At 46.3% G+C, this 20,073-nt stretch overlaps 2 protein-coding genes across 2 annotated transcripts; both read left to right on the top strand.

The window, feature by feature from the left end:
* LOC127029694 (aldo-keto reductase family 1 member B1-like) lies at nt 1-6,473 on the top strand. The gene is made up of 10 exons (XM_050915452.1): nt 1-66; nt 422-589; nt 1,653-1,769; nt 3,101-3,178; nt 3,859-3,981; nt 4,444-4,550; nt 4,712-4,793; nt 5,333-5,416; nt 5,892-5,974; nt 6,431-6,473. Exons 1-10 carry the CDS (start codon nt 1-3, stop codon nt 6,471-6,473), a joined length of 951 nt encoding a protein of 316 aa, XP_050771409.1.
* Nucleotides 6,474-10,444: 3,971 nt separating this feature from the next.
* Nucleotides 10,445-20,040, top strand: LOC127029691 (aldo-keto reductase family 1 member B1-like). The gene is made up of 10 exons (XM_050915448.1): nt 10,445-10,510; nt 11,105-11,272; nt 12,541-12,657; nt 13,942-14,019; nt 15,275-15,397; nt 15,891-15,991; nt 16,148-16,229; nt 16,755-16,838; nt 17,599-17,681; nt 18,429-20,040. The coding sequence occupies exons 1-10, from the start codon at nt 10,445-10,447 to the stop codon at nt 18,469-18,471; spliced, it is 945 nt and encodes a 314-aa protein (XP_050771405.1). The 3' UTR covers nt 18,472-20,040.
* The last annotated feature ends 33 nt before the right edge of the window (nt 20,041-20,073 follow it).

The following is a 20,073-nucleotide window of genomic DNA, read 5'->3' on the forward strand; positions in this document are numbered from 1 at the left end:
ATGGCGACCTACATGCAGCTGAGCACCACAGCCAAGATGCCCCTCGTGGGGCTGGGCACCTGGAAGGTAACAGCTTCAGAGAAAAGAACCAGTATTGCAGAGTTCCCTGGCACAAAACTCCGTTACCCCGGTCCAGCTCTGGAGAACTGTCATGGTGCCTGGGGCTCCGCTCTACCTGGCTGTTGGGCTGAACCTGCGTTGGAGTGGGGCTACGGATAAATGGCTGGAGACTGGCTTCAAGCCCTGGAGCCCATGTTTATGACTGCAAAAAATATTGTTCTTGTAAAGAAAATAAACCCAACAACCTGGGGCGAGGTGGTATTGCTTTCAGTAAGGTGGTTTTCCTATTTTTATTTTGCTAGGATACAGGTATTTAACACGTACTGATTTGAGATTCTTAAGATTTATGCATTATTTTTAGTCCTCAGCTGGGAAAGTAACAGCTGCAGTGATGGCTGCCATCGATGCTGGGTACCGTCACTTTGATTGTGCCTACGTGTACCAGAATGAGAGTGAAGTTGGGGAAGGGATCCAGCAGAAAATCAAGGAAGGCGTTGTGAAACGAGAAGACCTCTTCATCGTCAGTAAGGTAAGGATCTGATGATCTTCCACCCTGGAGCAGGGCGGGGGGAATGCTTTGCCTATAGTATTTTCATAGTAGGAAGCTTAAGTACTGGAGACAAAATTTATGCTGTAGGATAAAGCAATTCATAACATCATTCAAGTCACTTCTGATGATACAATCTTACTGCTTCACCCCATTCTGTATGGCGAGTTAGGAAGGATACGCTGTGTCGGAACGCTGCTGTGGTCCAGCACTCTGCTGAGGAGACCCAGAAGTGCTGGGGGATGGATGAGGAGATGCCATCTGGAGACCAATTCGTGCAGAAGAAGGGAAGCAGGAAAAGCTAGAGTGGGCCAGGTAGCACCAAGCAAGGTAGAAACCATGACACAGAGGTCTGAGATCACTCGATGTAAAGGACTGATACAGAGGCAGAACCAGTTTGGTAAATGGCACCTCACTGACTGCTGAAGCACAGCAGAGGAGACGAGCCTGGTGGTGGCTGGTGCTTGTTCCAGCAGCCAGGCTCACAGTCCTGCCAAAGGGGGGTGTCTGCCATGTGAGGAAGATGAGGTTGTGGGCACCTTGGGACAGTGTAATCTGCTCAGCACGTGTCCCAAGGAAGGTGTAGTTGGTGGCTTCTCTTTCTCTTGCTTACTAAGGAAAACAGGCTATTTAGCTGCATTCTGAAGTTGCTTCTGACCTTGGTAAAGGCTGGTGCCAGCCACTTCTTTGTGGCTTGTCTTATATTTTCTTGGCTTTGCCTGCTAAATTTTTTACAGGAAATGTACAAATGGTCAAATCTGACAGAAAGCTTTCTTCAGCTAAGCCATCCTCTTCTACGCAAATCTGACCTTGCAATAGGAGTTTTTACTACAGATCTGTCTGACCATGTGTGCTGCCGCTGCACATACTGAACTCAGTGTCATGGGCCAGTCCCATCACAGAGCAAGCCCCATCTGAAGAGCAATAGGATGGCCTCATTCCACATTGCCTTCCAAAGAAGATGGAGCATTTCTGTCCTGTGCAGGAGAGCACCCGAGAGCTTTAACCCAGGAGGTCACGGTGTGCCTTGGCTTTTTGTCTCTAGCTGTGGTGCACGTTTCATGACAAGCCTCTGGTGAAGGGAGCCTGCCAGAAGACTCTTGCTGACCTGAAACTGGATTACCTGGATCTCTACCTCATGCACTGGCCTCTTGGGTTCAAGGTACAGTCACAGCAATGCCCTTGGCTTTGCCTCCTGGGAGACCTCCTCAAAACTGCTAGTAACGCTTGGAGCACTACTGCTGCTCCAGTCCAGAAAGACCATGTGTCTGTTGTGTGTACCAGCACTGCTCCGGCACTGCTCATTCAGCTTTACTCTGGCCACGTGAGGCAGGCTCTTGATCTCTGCCCCTGAGACCGCTGCTTGCACAGCGTCCTCTGCCCTTTTGATAGTGGGAGAGGCAGACCTAGCACTAAGATCAGGACTCCCAGCTGCAAGCATAAGCTATGCCACTTTCCTTTTCTTTTACAAATCCAAAGCATGCTCATCTGAAAATTACCCCTTGTGGGAAGGAGGGCTGTGCTTTGCTGCCTGACAGAAATTCTTTCCTCTGCATGTTACAGAATCGCAGAGCGAAAGGAAATACTTCTGTTTTCCATTTTTCTCTTTAATCACCAAGTCCTTAATACAGTCCAGATTGAGTTGACCTTTGCTGCAGGAGCCTTAAGTGTTCTTTCACAGACCTTGGATTTCAAAAGATGAGGCTTTTTGATACCAAACTTTCTCAGACTACATGTACTTCACAGGATTTATGTCAGTTTGTATATATATATACACATATACCCTTAGCCTTTCCTTTCTGCTACATCCAGATCAAAATCTCTGTTCTACCTAATGGTTTTCAGCTCAGCTTCATTTCATTCTCTCAATATTGTTTTAGTTAGCTTTATGTGGACAAAGCTGTCAAGTGAAACTGCATAATATTGTGGCATCTAGAAAATTCCAATCATTCAAAACACTTTGGCCATACTGTCTAGTTACAGGCTGTTCTAATTTTCCTAATACAGCAACTTAAACAGTGAGCCTCCCCATGGGAAATCTGTCAGCAGTACCTTTTTCAGCAGATGTACTCCAGTATAAATGTGTACGTTCACAGGACCAAAGTCAATCCTCCATATACCTTTTTAAAAACAACTAAAGAAGCTATTATTCCTAAATGTGCATAACAGAACAATACATGAAGCAAACTCATGTAAGACTCCAGGATACTGTTCTACGAGTAAATCACTTCCCTGCGTACATTTTGTGGATCATCACTTCAATGGGTCCAGCAGAAATACCTGTCTTTGTTGGGATAGTAGGTGGCAAAAATGCCATGACCCTGCATGACCTAAAAATAAGAAATGACTGAAGAATTAATTAAGTTATGGTGAGAATTACTTGAAGTTTTTTCATGCACTATTAGCTTTAGCTCCTTACATTCCTGTTTGGTTCTTTTACATAGCTAGCATCCCAACAGAGATTATTTCAAGCATTTTCTCTCTCATTGACAGCCAGGAGACGAGCTCTTTCCCAAAGATGACAAAGGCATGTCTATACCTAGCAACACTGATATTCTACAGACGTGGGAGGTAAGTTCAGCCACAGCAGAAGAGACATGTCCTCTGTCCTCGTCAGTCTCTTCCATGTTTTCATTACCTTCAGCAGTCACAGAACTGTTGTCTCATGCATGCAAAATTAGTTGGAAGGAACATAAGGCAGTACAAAGTAGCTTTTCATAACGTGCATGCTTAGTCATTACCTAGTTATTCCTATTCCCCGAGTGCCTTACTTGACGGCCTGACCCACAGTGAGCTGCACAATCACTTTCAGTGGAGCTGCAGACCAGACTGAGGTTAGAAAAAGTTCATTGCTTGACCATAACAACTGTACAATTGTCTTCACCACAGTTCTTCGACCCTTCTTGAATTGCTCAAATAAATTTTACAGAAATAAAGACATTTTAGGTTGAGATTTTGCCTACAGTGTAGGGCACAGCCCTCCAGTGCTTGCACAATAGTGGACTACTGAGTGTGGTTGTTCTTTTCCTCATGCAACTTGGTGTGAATTTCCACAAACTCAGGGAATGAGAATTTGGGCTTGGGTGAGACAGCACTAACATACCAGTACCTGCTTTTCCCTCAGAGAACTTTGCAACTCTAAATAGTTATTTTGTGCTCCTTGTGATGGGAAACAAGCCACATCAGGAAGAACATCTTCTTCATGACCTGTCTTGCATAGTGGATGCTGACTTTGCTCCTCTTTGTGTTAGGCCATGGAAGTGCTGGTGGATGCTGGTCTGGTAAAAGCCATTGGTATCTCCAACTTTAACTGTGAGCAGATTGAAAGAATCCTGAACAAACCAGGGCTGAAGTACAAGCCTGCAAATAACCAGGTAAGCTTCTAAGTGACTGCAGGTGAATAGTTTCCAGGGATTATAAAGATCTGATTACAGTTGAATGAGGAGATGGAAAAAGGGAGAACAAAGTAGACACAGCATGTACTCTAAATCCCGCTCTGTGGATGCTTCTGAGTACACAAGGCACTCGGATACTTCCTTTTTTGTCTCACCTTGCTGAACCGCTGTTTATGAATGTTGGAGTATTTCCCTGGAAACATTCTTTCTGGAAGAATAAAGAACCTAGAGATGAGCTTTGTGAAACCCCCACAGCAAAAACTGTATAAGCACTTTGCATAAAAATAGGTGTCTTCAATACTAAGGATGTGTATTATCACGCAGGCCACTGGTAAATTAGGGGAAAACGCAGCCTCTAATTGGATTAGGAGATAATCCATGGAGCACAACAATATTACAACAGTTCTGCCACTATCAGCCTCTGTGCCTTTGTGTTGGCAGATCGAATGTCATCCATACCTCACCCAGGAGAAGCTGATCAAGTACTGTCAATCCAAAGGGATTGCTGTGACAGCATACTGTCCCCTTGGCTCTCCTGACAGACCATGGTAAGATTGCTTTGCAATTTGCAAGGGAGCTGGCATGGATTATGCTTGTAACATTGAGAGTACAAGTGCACTATTAATCATTCATCTAAATACAGATCTCTGTTGCTAGGCTGGATCTTTCTATGGAGGTTTCTTGCCATTGATTTCTTTTTTCTGTGTAGGGCTAAGCCAGGGGATCCCTCCCTTCTGGATGACCCCAAAATCAAAGAGATTGCAGCCAAGCACAACAAAACCCCAGCACAGGTAGGTAAGTGCAGTACAGTGGGTACTCCTTCCTGTAACACAGCCATTAAGGAAAATACAGCTGAGGAGTGGGTAGAGAACCTCCATCCGTTCCCCATGAATTGTGGCACTCCTTTGATTTTTCCCTAACAATGCAGATTTTTTATTATATGGCCTGCCAGACATACCACTATTATCTTTTTGGCCCTCAAAAAGATTCTTGACCCATCTTCAGATGTCACTTCCCCTCTCAAGTCCTCTTGCAGAGAATTAAAGCCTTGCATGGACTGCTGGAAGTCCAGGTGGGGAGAAAAGGAATTGACTGTCCCAAAACTGAATAAGAAAGGAGGCCTTCCATGTGGGCCTCCACCACTTCCCTCTTTGCCCTTCAGGAAGCGCTACCTAGGCCACAGGGACAGGAATGATTTGAATTGTAGCTCCACAGAAAGGGTTTAGTTCTACTGAAATATACACTTGATGGCAAACAGCTGTTGGAACAGGCTCTGCTTCCTCCAGAGCAGGAGCCATCCTCTCTCTGACTCACTTGTCTGTTCTTGCAGGTTCTCCTTCGCTTCCAGATCCAGAGAAATGTGATTGCGATTCCCAAGTCTGTCACACCACAGCACATTGTGGAGAACCTCAAGGTGATTGATTATGAGTGAGCTGGGTGCTGCCCTTCACAGATGGCACGGCTTCTCCCTGCAGAGCAAGCAGTGATCCTTTCTTGCCCTTCCCAAGTCCTCCTCAGACAAGAGGACTGGGCTTTCTCTTTCTTTATGCTTACCTACACTCTACTGAGGGTTAAGCCAGGCCTACTTTTGGAGAGGACAGATGAACAGGTCGTATATGGTATTTCCTGTTCTGTGGCTTGTGGATGAACCAGCAGGCACAGCTTGCTTGGAGCCCGCACACAGTAACATGCCAGAAAAGTCTTATACAGAATAAGCAATGTTCATAAAATAGTTCTTGTGTCCATAAGAAAAGTTATTCCTCTATCTGTTAATTCAGTGGTCCATGACTGAAAATGGACCCTCCCATGCTGAGCTGCTCTCTAACCTTGTCTTTCTTCACACTGTTTGATTTTTCAAAGAGGTGATTTCCAGCTGTTTCTCTTGCTAGGTGTTTGACTTTGAATTGACTGAAGAAGAGATGGCAACCCTTCTCAGCTTTAATAGAAACTGGAGGATCTGTGCAATGAGCATGTAAGTGACACTGCTTGTTTCCTTCCAGCTCTTAAATTTTGAATATTCTTTACAAGGAATTTCGTGTCACAGCTACTAGGTAGCATGAAATTCAGTTTATTTAAAAATCATGCCGACTCAAATTCCAACTGGTTTGTCCCAAAAATACTTTTTCAGGAGAGGGTTTCATATTTTCATTTTAAAAACAAAACAAAAAAAAAAAGAAAACAAACTACATTCTCATTTTGAATTCAGTTCCCAGGAAACTCTCTGTAACTTGAATTACAAAAAATGGGTTCTGGATGTTCATTTCATCTTTGTCTGTATTAGAGAAATGAGGACACATATCTCCACATATTCTTCCTGTAATTACATGATGCAGATCTTCCCTTGGTGGCTCCTCCATGCACCTAATGTACCTCTATATAACATTTAGGTCACCCATGAAAATAACATTTCTTCTTTGATTTCTTTCAGTTCCAAAACTCACAAGGAGTACCCTTTCCACGCAGAATACTGAACATGCTTGCAACATGGCCTCTGCTGTCTCATGTGCCTCTACTATAACTTTGAGCTGTCTATTCATCTAGTTTTCTTACTGCATGTGCCCTGCTGCTGCCAGTGGAGACACAGGATGTTGATTCCATGAAATTTGTTTGAGTTCTTTCTTGGAAGAAGGAAAGAGTATTTTCTACAGAAAAAAATGTGGGATGTAATAATTTTCTGCTTATTAGAAGAGAGGATTACTACTGAAGACCCTAAGCAGAGGTGCTAAGCAGAAAATGGGGAGAGTTTGTACCACCATTCAGTGACTGCCTTCAGTCTTGCATCAGCAGAAACCAGATGTTGACAAACCACAAAAACCCCCCATGCATCCACAATTTCATCAGAAATGTCCCATATTTTAAATAAAATTAACTTTAAAATGCAAAAACATAATTGGCTGAAAGACTTCTGTCTAGCGTAGGAAAAACGCAAAACCCTCCTACCCAGAGACGCACAGAGAGGTCGGCTGCAGTCACCTGCACGTCGGGGACGCGGATCCTCCCTGGGACAACAAAGCCACTCGGCACTTTCCCCCGCGGGCACCAGAGGACAGCCAGCCCTCGGAGGAGACCCGCGTTGCCCCCTCCCCGCCGGCCACCAGCCCCCGAGCTCCGGCCACAGCCCCCAGCGGTGCTGGGGGGCGTTTCAGACGCCACCCAACCTGGGTGTCTGCCCCCCGGTCAGGGGAGGCTCAGGGCAGCACTTACTGCCCCATCCCACCCATGCCGAAGGGTTCTCCTGCTCTCACTTGAAGGGTCTCCTCTCGTCCCAGGGCACACACAACAACCTAATGAAAGAAAGGAGACATCAGAGGGGTTTAGCCACATCAACTTGCTGAATTAGGCCTAGGTGTCAGGGGTGCGCAGGCAGGAGCTGCCTGCTTAGGGCAGGCGAATTAACCTGGACCTGCCACGGAGAGTGAGAGTGTGTGCTCATAGTTTCGTTTCTGGAGTTTCATTTTAAGGACACAGTTTTGCCAGCTCATCAGATTAATAGCCAAATACCAGAATTATCAAAGACTAAAGTCTTCAAAAAAAACTCTTCAGAAGACCACCACAGAGATGGTGGTGGGACCTCAGAGGATGCTCCTGGCTTGATCTGAACTCAATGCAAGAAAGAGGCCAAGGTCTTAGAATTGGATTAAACCTCTAGCCTCCTGTCTGCATTCCTGCCTTAACAAGCATGTGGAAGTTGAATCGTTGCACACCATTTAGCAAGATAAACATCCTGTTTCAATATACTTCTTTCCCAAAGGCCCTACCATCATCTGACAACCCCAGCCACGCCTTCAGGACAAGAGAAACAACTGACAGCTCCCGTGTCTTGGCATGATCTGGGGAAAGTCTCACACCAACAGGCACAAACAGCAAAGCAAAATGCAAACCTTCTGCCCAAAATCCTCTGTTAAAAGACCAAGACATCTCTCATTCAAGGAACCATTGGGGAAAACCAAGCACCTACCTTCACAGAAGAACATGAACAGGCCGCAGAGGAAGCAACACAGAAATCTCAGAAGAAAATGACAGGAAGGACAAATTGCATTTTTCAGCCGTGCTCTCCACCAAGTCTCATTATCTGTCATCACACACTCTACGCAGCTCCTAGCCACAGGAGCGCAAGGCTTTGAAACCTCTCCCCAAAAAGACAGGCTCAGAAGAGCGAGAACAAACACTGCAGGGTTTTCGGCCCTTTCGTATAGGAGATCCCATCTTACTGGCCAAACAAGCCAGGCTTTGCAAGATTCCACAGACTCGCAGAGCACGACTCCCTGATGGCACCAGTTCACCTTGGTGCGGCTCCAGTACAAAATCTGACTGATTCTGGCAGTTCCTACACCAAGACTTGAAACCCACTCACTCTTGATTGTTTCTGAATGTGACACTGCTAACACTAATAAATCGCGAGCACAGTACCACAAGCTTGAGTGCCTTGGGAATATAAAGGAGAGCAGGAGCAAATTGGCACTTCAGCTGGTCTCTAGGCTCTCTTGAGAAAATACATTGCAGCCAAGGCAAAATGTGTCATTTTGCATTTTTCACTGACTTCTCTGAAAAACGAACCAGCGCCCAAGAAGCTGAGCAGACTCAGAGCAGATCTATGGAGAGGGAATCCCAAAAAAGGATGAAAGATAAGCCCCAAGTTGTGTAACTGTTACATGATTCAACTGAAACACCACATCCTGCTGAGGACAGCTGATGGCACTGACACAAAACAGGAGGAAGATTAAAGAGAAAAATTAATTATCTTGTCTGCTTTCAGTTAAATGAAGCAAAAAGAGCCTGGGCATCTGCTGTGGGAGAGGCACCCAGAGAAAAATGCACCATTATACATACTCTGAACTTACGCTTGTACCTGAATCAATTCTCCAAGTATAAGCAAATAGCAAAGCCTCCCAAGCAGCCCTAACATACCATTATGGAGTACTTACAGGATCCTGCTGATAAATCAGGTTTCTTTCACTGCACTGTGACCACCTCATCAGTACAGCATATTTTGCCTCTCCAAAATTTCAAAGTCAGTTTCTAATGTGAAATTAAAGGTCACCTACCATTTATTTCTACACTTGTGTATTTCATTCTGAAATATGGTCTGCACTTCCCTAAAGACAGAGGGACAATGTGATCATTGTGACATTCACTGAAAACTCACTGCTCTTCTGCAGCTTTGAAAACATACTAAAAAATATTTTCTCCCAACATTAAAAATGAAGTGTTTTACACTCACTATTTTCTAAGTTACTCACAAGCTCACTTACCCCAAAGGGAAAGCTGCATTTGTCCCATCTGGAGAGGGGAACAGGGTGCTCCCCACTATCACAACCCAGCCACACCAAGGTTTCTCTAGCCATCTCACTTCATCAGCATGCAGTGTCACAAGGCTCCTGCGACCAGCCCAGGCCACCATCACTCTCGTGGGGACACGCTGCTCCAGCCAAAAGGGCTCAGCCCTTCCGAGGCCCTGGGCTCACAGCCCACAACCACACAGCCAGCAGCAAGGGAGCAGCTCCATGCGCTGAGAGCGAGAGCCCTCTGTCTCATGCCCTACCCCGCGACTCCTGTTTATTGACTCATTTTGGAACACCCTCTGGCTTTACCGACCACAAATCGTGGGCCAAAGTGCCACTGAATGAAACAGGCTCTCCATCTGGTAACTGATGGGGTGAACTGCAACAGGGTGCTGCAACACCCCAGCGCGTATCACAAGCGACAGACACATGAACAACCCGTGGCACAGGGACAGGGCGCTGCAGGAGCTGAACCCCGCACAAACACAAGCCGGATCAGGGCACAGCTGCCCTCAGCCCTTATCTTTTGATAACGAACTTCACCGGGAGGAAAGGGCCGCAGGGCGCACCCCGGGGGGTGATCACCTCTGCGATTTTTAACTGACTTCAGCTCTCACAGGAGCCCACACGAGCCGAGCCTCAGCAGAAGGCCCGCCCGAGCCGGGGCTGGCCTGCCCCGGAGGGGTCGGTGTGAGGCCCGCTGGGCCCCGTCACGGCCGTCACGGCCCGGCTCTGCCCTGGGCCCCCGGCGGGCAGCTCCTCCGGCCGCGGGGGCGTCGGCTCCGGTGGGGAACGCCACCCTCGGAGAAATACCAAACTGCCCCGAAGCGGGAGAGAGGCGGCGCTGGGGGCGACCCAGGGGCGCTGCGGAGCACCCCCAGACACCCCTCCACACACAGGTAGTTCACCCCGTACCTTACCATAGCAACCGGCCGGTACCCCCATTGGTTGCCCCGCTTTGCTGCTGATTGGGCGGCGCTGCCATCGGGGCAGGGCTTGAGCGCTGATTGGCTGATAAGGAGGGGAAGGCCGAGCGCTACCAACCGCCAGGGTGGGCGGGGGGCACCACCCCCCGGAAGGGCCGTACCGGCAGCCCCGGGGCGGGCCCGGCCCGGCCGCTGTTAAAGCGCTGGGCGGGCGGTGCGTTCTCGAGTGGGGCCATGGCGACCTATGCGCGGCTGGGGGCTGCGGCCACGGTGCCCCTTCTGGGGCTGGGCACATGGAAGGTAACTGCGGCCGCGGCGAGCCCTCCTGCAGCGGCGCCCGGGGCCGCCGCCACGCCGCGGCCTCTCGCTCCCGAAGGGGACGCAGCGCTGCCGGCGCCACCGACATCCCGGCCGCGGTTCCCCACTCGGTGCGGGGATGCCGCTGCGGCGCTTAGCACCGAGGGTCCCTCCATGCACGCTGGCCCCTCGCAGCAGCCCGAGCTCCTGCGCCGCTGCAGGGCTCTGCCCAGGGACGCGGGTCGCTGAGGCCCCTCCGCTGGGTTAAACCCCTCCTGAAGCTGCCGGCGGCTTCTGCTGTGGGAGGCGGTGGGGGGCGAGGAGGCCTTGGCCTGGCCTTGGAGAACGGTCCTGCTGTTGAGGCCTCAGCTCTGCAGAGGCTCTCTAGAGCCCTGCCTGGGAGTGGGGTGACAGAGGAATGGCTGGAGGCTGGATTTAAGCTTGGGTGCCTGTGCTGGAGATCTGTACAGGCCCAAGAAAGCTTTATGGAAAAGCTCCCCTTAAAGCCCCTTTGTGTGTTTATCTGCTCTCTAGTTACCTAAGGAGCAGCATGTGAGAATCCCAAATCAAGACATATCATACCCTTTTTCCCTTCAGTCCCCCCCAGGTAAGGTGGAAGCTGCAGTGATGGCTGCCATCGATGCTGGGTACCGCCACTTTGACTGTGCCTATGTGTACCAGAATGAGAAGGAAGTTGGGTATGGGATCCAGCAGAAAATCAAGGAAGGTGTTGTGAAACGAGATGACCTCTTCATTGTCAGTAAGGTAAAGATCAGATGGTCTTGGATCATGGACAGACCGGCTTTACCTGTGATATTTTTACAGTAGGAAACTAAAGTAGTTTTATGCTGTAGCATTGGAGAAGCTTGTAATGTAAATGAGATCACTCCTGATGGTACTTGCTTGTTTCATTTCATCAGCACAGTGATAGAGTTTAATTCTTTCCTGTCCACTGATAGTAATTTTTATGGTTGTAGGCATTGGATAGGAAGAGTGAGTTCCTTGAGCTTTGAGCAGGGAGAAGAATCACCCTTATCCTAACTGTCTGGTGGCAGCTTTCTTCCTGGTCAATCCGATAACACTGAAGAAAGTCAGGGCTCTGATTTCCACTCTCAAAATCTACAGAAAGCGTGAGCACCACAGCCCTGCTGTGGTCTGGCACTCTGCTGAGGAGACCCAGAAGTGCTGGGGGATGGATGAGCCTGGCCCTGCATCTCTTACCTGCAGACCAGTTGGTGCAGGAAAAGCTAGAGTGGGCCAGGTAGCACCAAGCAGGGTAGAAACCAGTGATACAGAGGTCTGAGATCACTTGGTGTAAAGGACTGATACAGAGGCAGAACCAGTTTGGTAAATGGCACCTCACTGACTGCTGAAGCCCAGCAGAGGAGATGAGCCTGGTGGTGGCTGGTGCTTGTTCCAGCAGCCAGGCTCACAGCCCTGCCAAAGGGGGGTGTCTGCCATGTGAGGAAGATGAGGTTGTGGGCGCCTTGGGACAGTGCAATCTGCTCAGCACGTGTCCCAAGGAAGGTGTGGTTGGTGGCTTCTCTTTCTCTTGCTTACTAAGGAAAACAGGCTATTTAGCTGCCTTCTGAAGTTGCTTCCGACCTTGGTAAAGGCTGGTGCCAGCCACTTCTTTGTGGCTTGTCTTATATTTTCTTGGCTTTGCCTGCTACATTCAATGCAGGAGTTTTATGCATGGTCAGGAATGGCAGATACACGTCTTCATTTAAAAGCCACCTATTGCAAAGGCAGACCCTGTTTAAAAGAGGGTAGCACAAATTATATCTTAACTAATGGAACCAGAGGACTTTGTCTGTTATGATCCTGCTCAAATACCTGTGCTGCCGCTGCACATACTGAACTCAGTGTCATGGGCCAGGCCTATCACAGAGCAAGCCCCATCTGAAGAGCAATAGGATGGCCTCATCCCACATTGCCTTCCAAAGAAGATGGAGCATTTCTGTCTTGTGCAGGAGAGCACCCGAGAGCTTTAACCCAGGAGGTCACGGTGTGCCTTGGCTTTTTGTCTCTAGCTGTGGTGTACGTTTCATGACAAGCCTCTGGTGAAGGGAGCCTGCCAGAAGACTCTTGCTGACCTGAAACTGGATTACCTGGATCTCTACCTCATGCACTGGCCTTTTGGTTTGAAGGTACAGTCACAGCAATGCTCTTGGCTTTGTTTCTTATGGCTACGGCTTTTGGGGAGCTATATGGCTTTACAGCCCAACAATTGCTCTGGCTGAGAAAGACAATCACGTGTCTGTTGTGTGTACCAGCACTGCTCTGGTGCTCAGCTTTACTCTGGCCACATGAGGCAGGCTCTTGATCTCTGCCCCTGAGACTTGCTTGCATACCCCTTTGATCCTGGGAATGATGGTCTGAAAACTAGGGGCAGGTCTCACAGCTGCAAGCATAAGACAGGCTGCTCTCCCTTTGTCTTATGAATCAGTGTATGCTTATCTCAAAATCACCCCTTGCGGGAAGGAGGGTTACACTTAGCTGCCTGTCAGAAATGTTCCTCTCTGTGTTACAGAATCACAGAGCAAAAGAAAATATTTGTTTTCCATTTCTCTCTTTAATCACCAAGTCCTTAATACAGTACAGATTGAGCTGACCTTGCCAGTGGGAGCCTTAGTGTTGTTCCACTGAGACAGGAATTCAAAAGTTGAAACTTGTTGGGGGCCTAAACTCTTTCACAGATTAGTGAAGGAGTTGATGTCTCAGTTTGACTATTTCTAGTCTTAGCCTTTCTGTCCTGCTGCAGTCTGATCAGTTTCCATCCTACCTGTTGCTTTTGAGATGCTCATCTTTATTTCATACTCTATTTTAGCTTTATGTTAACAAAGCCATGAAAATGAAACTGTCATGGTGACAGTAGCAAACAGCTGTTAAACGCAGTTCAGTCTTGGTGTCTTTTCATAACTTATACACAAAGACTCTTCTAATTTTCCTAGTATTAGCGGCTTTACATTGAGCTTTGTCATGGAAGAACTGTCACTACACATAATACCTCTCTCGATCAGATCTGGTGTTGTGTAGACCAAAGCTACATGTTCCCAGCACCTAACTAGGTCCCCTGATGCCCTTCTGGAAAAAGAACAAAACAGTTCTTCCTAAGTGGGCACAAAAGAACAATACATGAAGTGAACATGTATGAGACTGGAGGCTATAGTTCTGAGTGGTTTGTTTCCCTGTAGGTGTTTGGGTGAGTCATCACTTTGAGGGGTCCAGCAGAAAAACCCTGTCGTCATGAGAATGGTCACTGGCAAAAATGCCTTAAATTCCTCCTGCTCCTCAGGAAGGAATGACTGAATGTAGACAAGAATTTGTGTTCTTGCCTGCACTAGAAGTTTAAGCTATCGTGGTTGTGAACTCTCATGGTATTAAGCGAACTTCTCAACAGATTTTTCAAGCATTTTCTTTGTCACTGACAGGCAGGAGAGGAGCTGTTCCCCACAGATGACAAAGGCATGTCTATACCCAGCAACACAGATATTCTTCATACATGGGAGGTAAGTTCAGCCACAGTGGAAGAGTCATGTGTTCTGTCCTCAGGAGTGGTGTTAGCTTCAGCAGTCACAGAATGGCTCATGCATGTATGCAGAATTAGTTGGAAGGAATTCACAAAAGTATGTGGTAGCTTTTAAAAATGTGCATGGTTAGTCAAGCTATTATTCCTATTCACTGTGGATTAGCATCTCAAGTCACTGAGCTGCACAGTGACTTTCAGTGGAGCTGCAGACCAGACTAAGGCTAGAAAAAGTTATTTACTTGACCATAACTATACAATTTTTCTTCACCGCAGTTCTCATGCAGTTCTTGAACTGGTCAAACAGATTTTGCAGAAATAGACACTTAGGTTGTGATCCTGCCATCCTCCTAGGGCATAGCCCTCCAGTGCTGTGACAACAGTAGAGTAAGAGTCGTCTTTTCCTTCTGTAACTCAGTGAATTTCACAGTCTCAACAATGATTTTTTTGGGGCTTTGGTGTGATAGAAGACATGGCACAGTGTTGTGGTTTAACCCCAGCCAGCAGCTAAGCACCATGCAGCTGCTCGCTCACTCCTTCCCCCTCCCAGTGGGATGGGGAGGAGAATTGGGGAAAAAAAGTAAAACTTGTGGGTTGAGATAAGAATGGTTTAGTAACTGAAGTAAAGTAAAATATAATAATAATAATAATAAAATATAATAGTATTGAAAAGGAATATAACAAAAAGAGAGAAAAATAAAACCCAAGAAAAGACAAGTCATGCACAATGCAGTTGCTCACCACCTGCTGATTGATGCCCGAGCAGCGATCTGCCCCTCTCGGCCAACTCCCCCCAGTTGATATACTGTTGTATATATAGCAAGATGTTCTAGGGTATGGAATACCCCTTTGGCTAGTTTGGGTCAGCTGTCCTGGCTGTGCTCCCTCCCAGCTTCTTGCACACCTGCTTGCTGGCAGAGCATGGGAAACTGAAAAATCCTTACCTTAGGATAAGCCTACTTAGCAACAACTAAAACATCAGAGTGTTATCAACATTATTCTCACACTAAACCCAAAACACACTGTACCAGCTACTAAGAAGAAAATTAACTCTATCCCAGCTGAAACCAGGACACACAGATACTACCAGTACTCACTTTCCCCTTGAGAATCAAAAACTTGGCAAGTCCAGACAGTTATTTTGTTCTTCCCATGAAAAGAAACAAGCCACATCAGGAAGAACGTATTCAGGTCATGTCTTGTACACTGGATGCTGACTTTGCTCCACTTTCTGTTAGGCCATGGAAGAGCTGGTGGACTGTGGTCTGGTAAAAGCCATTGGAATCTCCAACTTTAACCGTGAGCAGACTGAAAGAATCTTGAACAAGCCAGGACTGAAGTACAAGCCTGCAAATAACCAGGTAGGCTTCTAAGTGACTGCAGGTGAATATTTCCAAGGATTATAAAGATCTGATTGTAGTTGAATGAGGAGATGGAAAAAGGGAGAACAAAGTAGACACAGCATGTACTCTAAATCCGCTCTGTGGATATTTCTTGGTACAAAGGACCAGATTATTTCCTTTTTGTCTCACTGTGTTGAACCATGTTTTACAAAATCTGGACTATTTTCCTATGAAGCATTCTCTCTGGAGGGATAAAGAATCCAGACACGAGCTATCATTCTGACTGTAATCAATGACTTTTATGAAGCCTCTCAGAACAAAATCCAAAAAGCACATAAGGACTCAATATAAAAGTTGGTGTCCTGTAGAATTATAGTCTTGTATTGTCACACAGACCACATGCAGGGTAGGATGAAGGCAGCCTGTAATTAGGAAACAGGATTCAGGAAAAAAAAAATCTCTGGAGTATGGGAACACTACAGTAGTTCTACAACTGCTCCTGTGTTGGCAGATCGAGTGTCATCCATACCTTTCCCAGGAGAAGCTTATCAACTATTGCCAATCCAAAGGGATCACTGTGACAGCATACTGTCCCCTTGGACGGCCTGACAGGTAACTTCCAAGTGGGTTAGTGTGGTTTAAGTTTGAAACATCCAGACTAATTGAATGAGTAATGGTGCAGGTGTAATTTTTTTTTAAATTACTCATGCTAGGTAGAATCTTTCTGGAGGGATTCTTTGCTGTTTCTTCCTTTTTTTCTCTGTGTAGGGCTAAGCCAGAGGAGCCTTCCCTTCTGGATGACCCCAAGATCAAAGAGATTGCAACCAAGCACAACAAAACACCCGCACAGGTGGGTGAGTGCCAGACAGTGGGTACTCCTTTGTGTAACACAGCCGTTAAGGAAACTGTCTGAAGAGAGGGTACAGCCTCCATCAGTGTTCCCTGTGAACTGTGGTGCTCTTTTGTGGTGGTAACGAGCAATGCAGGTTGCCTACTCTGTGGCCTACAACATATGCTACTATTATCTCTTTGGCCCTCAGCCAGAAAAAGATTCTTGACCCATCTTCAGATGTCACTTCCCCTCTCAAGTCCTCTTGCAGAGAATTAAAGCCTTGCATGGACTGCTGGAAGTCCAGGTGGGGAGAAAAGGAATTGACTGTCCCAAAACTGAATAAGAAAGGAGGCCTTCCATGTGGGCCTCCACCACTTCCCTCTTTGCTCTTCAGGAAGTGCTACCTGGGCTGCAGGGATGGGAATGAGTTGAAATGCAGCTGTGCGGAAGTGGGTATAGCTTAGGGAAAACAGCTGTTGGAACAGGCTCTGCTTCCTCCAGAGCAGGAGCCATCCTCTCTGACTCACTTGTCTGTTCTTGCAGGTTCTCCTTCGCTTCCAGATCCAGAGAAATGTGATTGCGATTCCCAAGTCTGTCACACCACAGCGCATTGTGGAGAACTTCAAGGTGAGTGATTACGAGTGAGCTGGGTGCTGCCCTTCAGGGATGGCACGGCTTCTCCCTGCAGAGCAAGCAGTGATCCTTTCTTGCCCTTCCCAAGTACTCCTCAGGCAAGAGGACTGGGCTTTTTCTCTCTGTCTGGTAGCTAGGGCTACAATGAAGACTACAGCTGGAGAAGAGATAGACAGAGCTCTCGGAAACAGTATGCTGATAACCTTATCAGTCACCTTACATAGCGTCTCCTGTTCTGTGACTTGTGGATGAAGTGGCGGGCAGGGCTTGCTTGGAGCCCAAGTGCAGTAACATTCCTCAAAATATAGAGTAAGCAATGTAAAGGGAAGAGTCCTGGTGTCAATAAACCACATTGCTCCTCTGACTGTTAAGTCAGGGTTTATTTCCTGATATTGGACATCAAGATTTCAGAAGTAACATAGCTGGATTTATTGAAATATGAAAGTCTTCCAGATGTTTCTGTGGAATTGGAGAGAAATGCATCTTCCACAAAGGCGTTCTGCAACACTAAGGTGCTCACCAAACATCTTGGAACAGCTGGCACATGTAACTGCAACTGGCAATCTTTTTTGTTTCTTCCCTCTGCCAGTAGAGTCTTGAAAATCCAAAGATAATTCTTTTCGTTTCCCTGTCTCATGAAGCCATCATTTCTAACCAGCAGCCTTTCTGGTGCGAACTTGTTGTTTAATGTTGTGAATCTTGCTTCTGATTTGATTTGTTCAAAGAGGTGATGTTTAGCTCTTTCTCTTTTTAGGTGTTTGACTTTGAATTGACTAAAGAGGAGATGGCAACCCTTCTCAGCTTAAACAGAAACTGGAGGATCTGTGAAATGATCATGTAAGTGACACTGCTTGTTTCCTTTAAACTCTTACACTTTCAATAATCTTTATTCTGATCTTGCAGGTACTGCTATAGCTGTTTAGAGTGGGTATATTTTGAAATCTGAAATCATTTAGGGGATGAAGCATCTGTTACTTAACGTCTTAGTGGAATTACATTTTCACTTTGACTGAAGGATGAGTATGAGTCATACTATGTATTCATTGTGAATCCTTTCTCCAGGAAACTTTGTGTGCCTGGAATTCCAAAAGGAGCATTCTACTTGATAACTTTGGCTATCTCCATATTGGAGAAATGAGCATTAGGCAGTTTTAAATGTATGGTATTTTTTTCTGTGAGTTATCATAAACTGACGTCAGCTCTTACATAGGTGGTTGGGGAGGAAATGACCATCTGAAGTGCAGTATGAAGAACGACTGCTTTCAGATGTGCACCTTGGAAGCCTATAGCAAGACAAGTCTTGGCTGAAAGGCTGCAGAAACTGCTGTTTTCTCTGTAAGCAGTGTGAACTTTAACTCTTTATCTAGAAAGTAACTTGGTCCCAGCACTGTTCAGTGCCTCAAAAATAGGAAAAGACTTGAACTTGTTGGTCATATATGCCATTTCTATACTAAGTCTCTTAAATTCATTCTGCAGTTACACAATTCAGAGCCTCCCTTGAAGGCTCCACTGTACACCCAGTGTAGTTCTATATAGTATTTATTTCAGCCTTGAGAGTAATCTTTCCTCTTTGATTTCTTCTAGGTGCAAAAATCACAAGGAGTACCCTTTTAACGCGGAATACTGAAGATAGGTTTATCCTGCCCTCCTGCAGGCCTCTGGGGTCTAATGAGCTTCTACCATTGCCTAGAGTTGTCCACTATGTAGCTTGCACTCTCTCTCTCCTGCCAGCAAAGGCATAGTATATGTATTCATTGACTTTGGATTTTTCTTCTTTGGTGGAAGGAAATAGTAAAATTGTTCTGAAGAACAAAATATGGGCTATAGTAATTCTCTACTCATATGAGTGTCTCTGCATGGCTGAAATAGCAAAGCAGAAGACACGAAGAATGAACTAGCAACTGATTTTTTTTATCTTCTGTCTTGCATCAACACCACTTAAGGCTGCAGGGTAAGGAAATGTGAGCACAGAAGAAAGATCAATCCTGAAAGAATGAACTACATAATCACTGCCTGAAGATAAAAGAGAACAATTAACTTTACTTCTAGAGCACAGTCCAAAGCTTTCTGGGAAAGAAGAATAAATGGGAGAAATGTGCAGACCTACAGATGCATACCAACTCATATTGGGCCTTATTTCAGTCACATCCTTTTACAGGTTGAAACTGGACAGAGATTAGTGTTCAATTTTATTCTTATCCCAAATAAAAAATGTTTAGATTACTGCTGGTTTGGAAGTTCTATTCTAATGTGAAAAATTGACAAACCAAGCCACTTGCATCAACAATGTCATTGGAAATGATCACCCATATTCAATTTTAAATGTCACAGGAGCATCAAGATCTTGTCTTGATGAAAAGCTGAACAACTTGGTATAATAAGCTTTGGTTGACAGAGCAATGCTGACAAGAACAGTTGAGTATGACAAGCCTTAGTATGGACTGTGGATCAACAAGCAACAGCAGACCAACACCTGAAACTGCTGGAAAGCTGTACAGTGGTATCACTGTGGACTGATTTGGCTGGTAGCCTGTGCTGACATCTGGCTATTAAACACAGAGTAACAGAGACTGGGGGGAGAAAGGAGACTGCGTTAAGCAGGTGTCTGCTTCTGCATAGAAGCAGAGTGTGCAAGGTGGAACTGTAAAGTATTAATACTGAGCTGCTGCCCAGAGCCTGACACTGGAGCAAGTGTTATGTTCCCTCCAGACTACGCTGTGCTGTCTCACTGGCATGGTAACTGGGACAGGTCTCTGTTAACTGTAACTATATGTATGAGTAAAGCTTTCCCCTGACAAAGCCTGTCCCTCATGGTGGAGGATGCAGATGAGCCTTGTTGGGCAGTGCTAGGATAGCTAGGAGGTGTTTCAACAGCATGGCACTTCAGGGATCCATAAGTCCAACGTGCCTTTGACTGGTGGACAGAGGGCATCTGCAGTGCAACTACTGCATTCTGATCTCTAACATCCACACCAGATCAAGCTGTAGGGTCTGACAAAAGCATATGAAGTTTGAGTTGTATCTTGAGCCACTAGGTGGTCTGGAAACTTCCCTGAGAACAAGATGATTCACAAAAAACTGCTTTTGTAAAGGTTAATAGTATTAGGACCCAATGCTGACTGACTGCTTGTGCCATATGAACTTCTATTGTAATTTAGTGTGCGACAGGTGAATACACTTATACAAGCTTGAGCTACTTGCATTGTACATCTTTAGTTTGTAAGTATGA

Source organism: Gymnogyps californianus, chromosome 1 (assembly GCF_018139145.2).
Source record: "Gymnogyps californianus isolate 813 chromosome 1, ASM1813914v2, whole genome shotgun sequence".
Taxonomy (NCBI): Eukaryota; Metazoa; Chordata; class Aves; order Accipitriformes; family Cathartidae; genus Gymnogyps; species Gymnogyps californianus.

Excerpts from the sequence above, each read along its gene's own strand:
- LOC127029694 (XM_050915452.1), top strand. The coding sequence starts at position 1 with ATGGCGACCTACATGCAGCTGAGCACCACAGCCAAGATGCCCCTCGTG. Across the intron at positions 3,179-3,858 it reads ATATTCTACAGACGTGGGAG|GCCATGGAAGTGCTGGTGGA; the intron begins GTAAGTTCAGCC and ends TCTTTGTGTTAG. Across the intron at positions 4,551-4,711 it reads GGCTCTCCTGACAGACCATG|GGCTAAGCCAGGGGATCCCT; the intron begins GTAAGATTGCTT and ends TTTTCTGTGTAG.
- LOC127029691 (XM_050915448.1), top strand. The coding sequence starts at position 10,445 with ATGGCGACCTATGCGCGGCTGGGGGCTGCGGCCACGGTGCCCCTTCTG. Across the intron at positions 15,398-15,890 it reads ACAAGCCTGCAAATAACCAG|ATCGAGTGTCATCCATACCT; the intron begins GTAGGCTTCTAA and ends CTGTGTTGGCAG. Across the intron at positions 15,992-16,147 it reads CCCCTTGGACGGCCTGACAG|GGCTAAGCCAGAGGAGCCTT; the intron begins GTAACTTCCAAG and ends TTCTCTGTGTAG.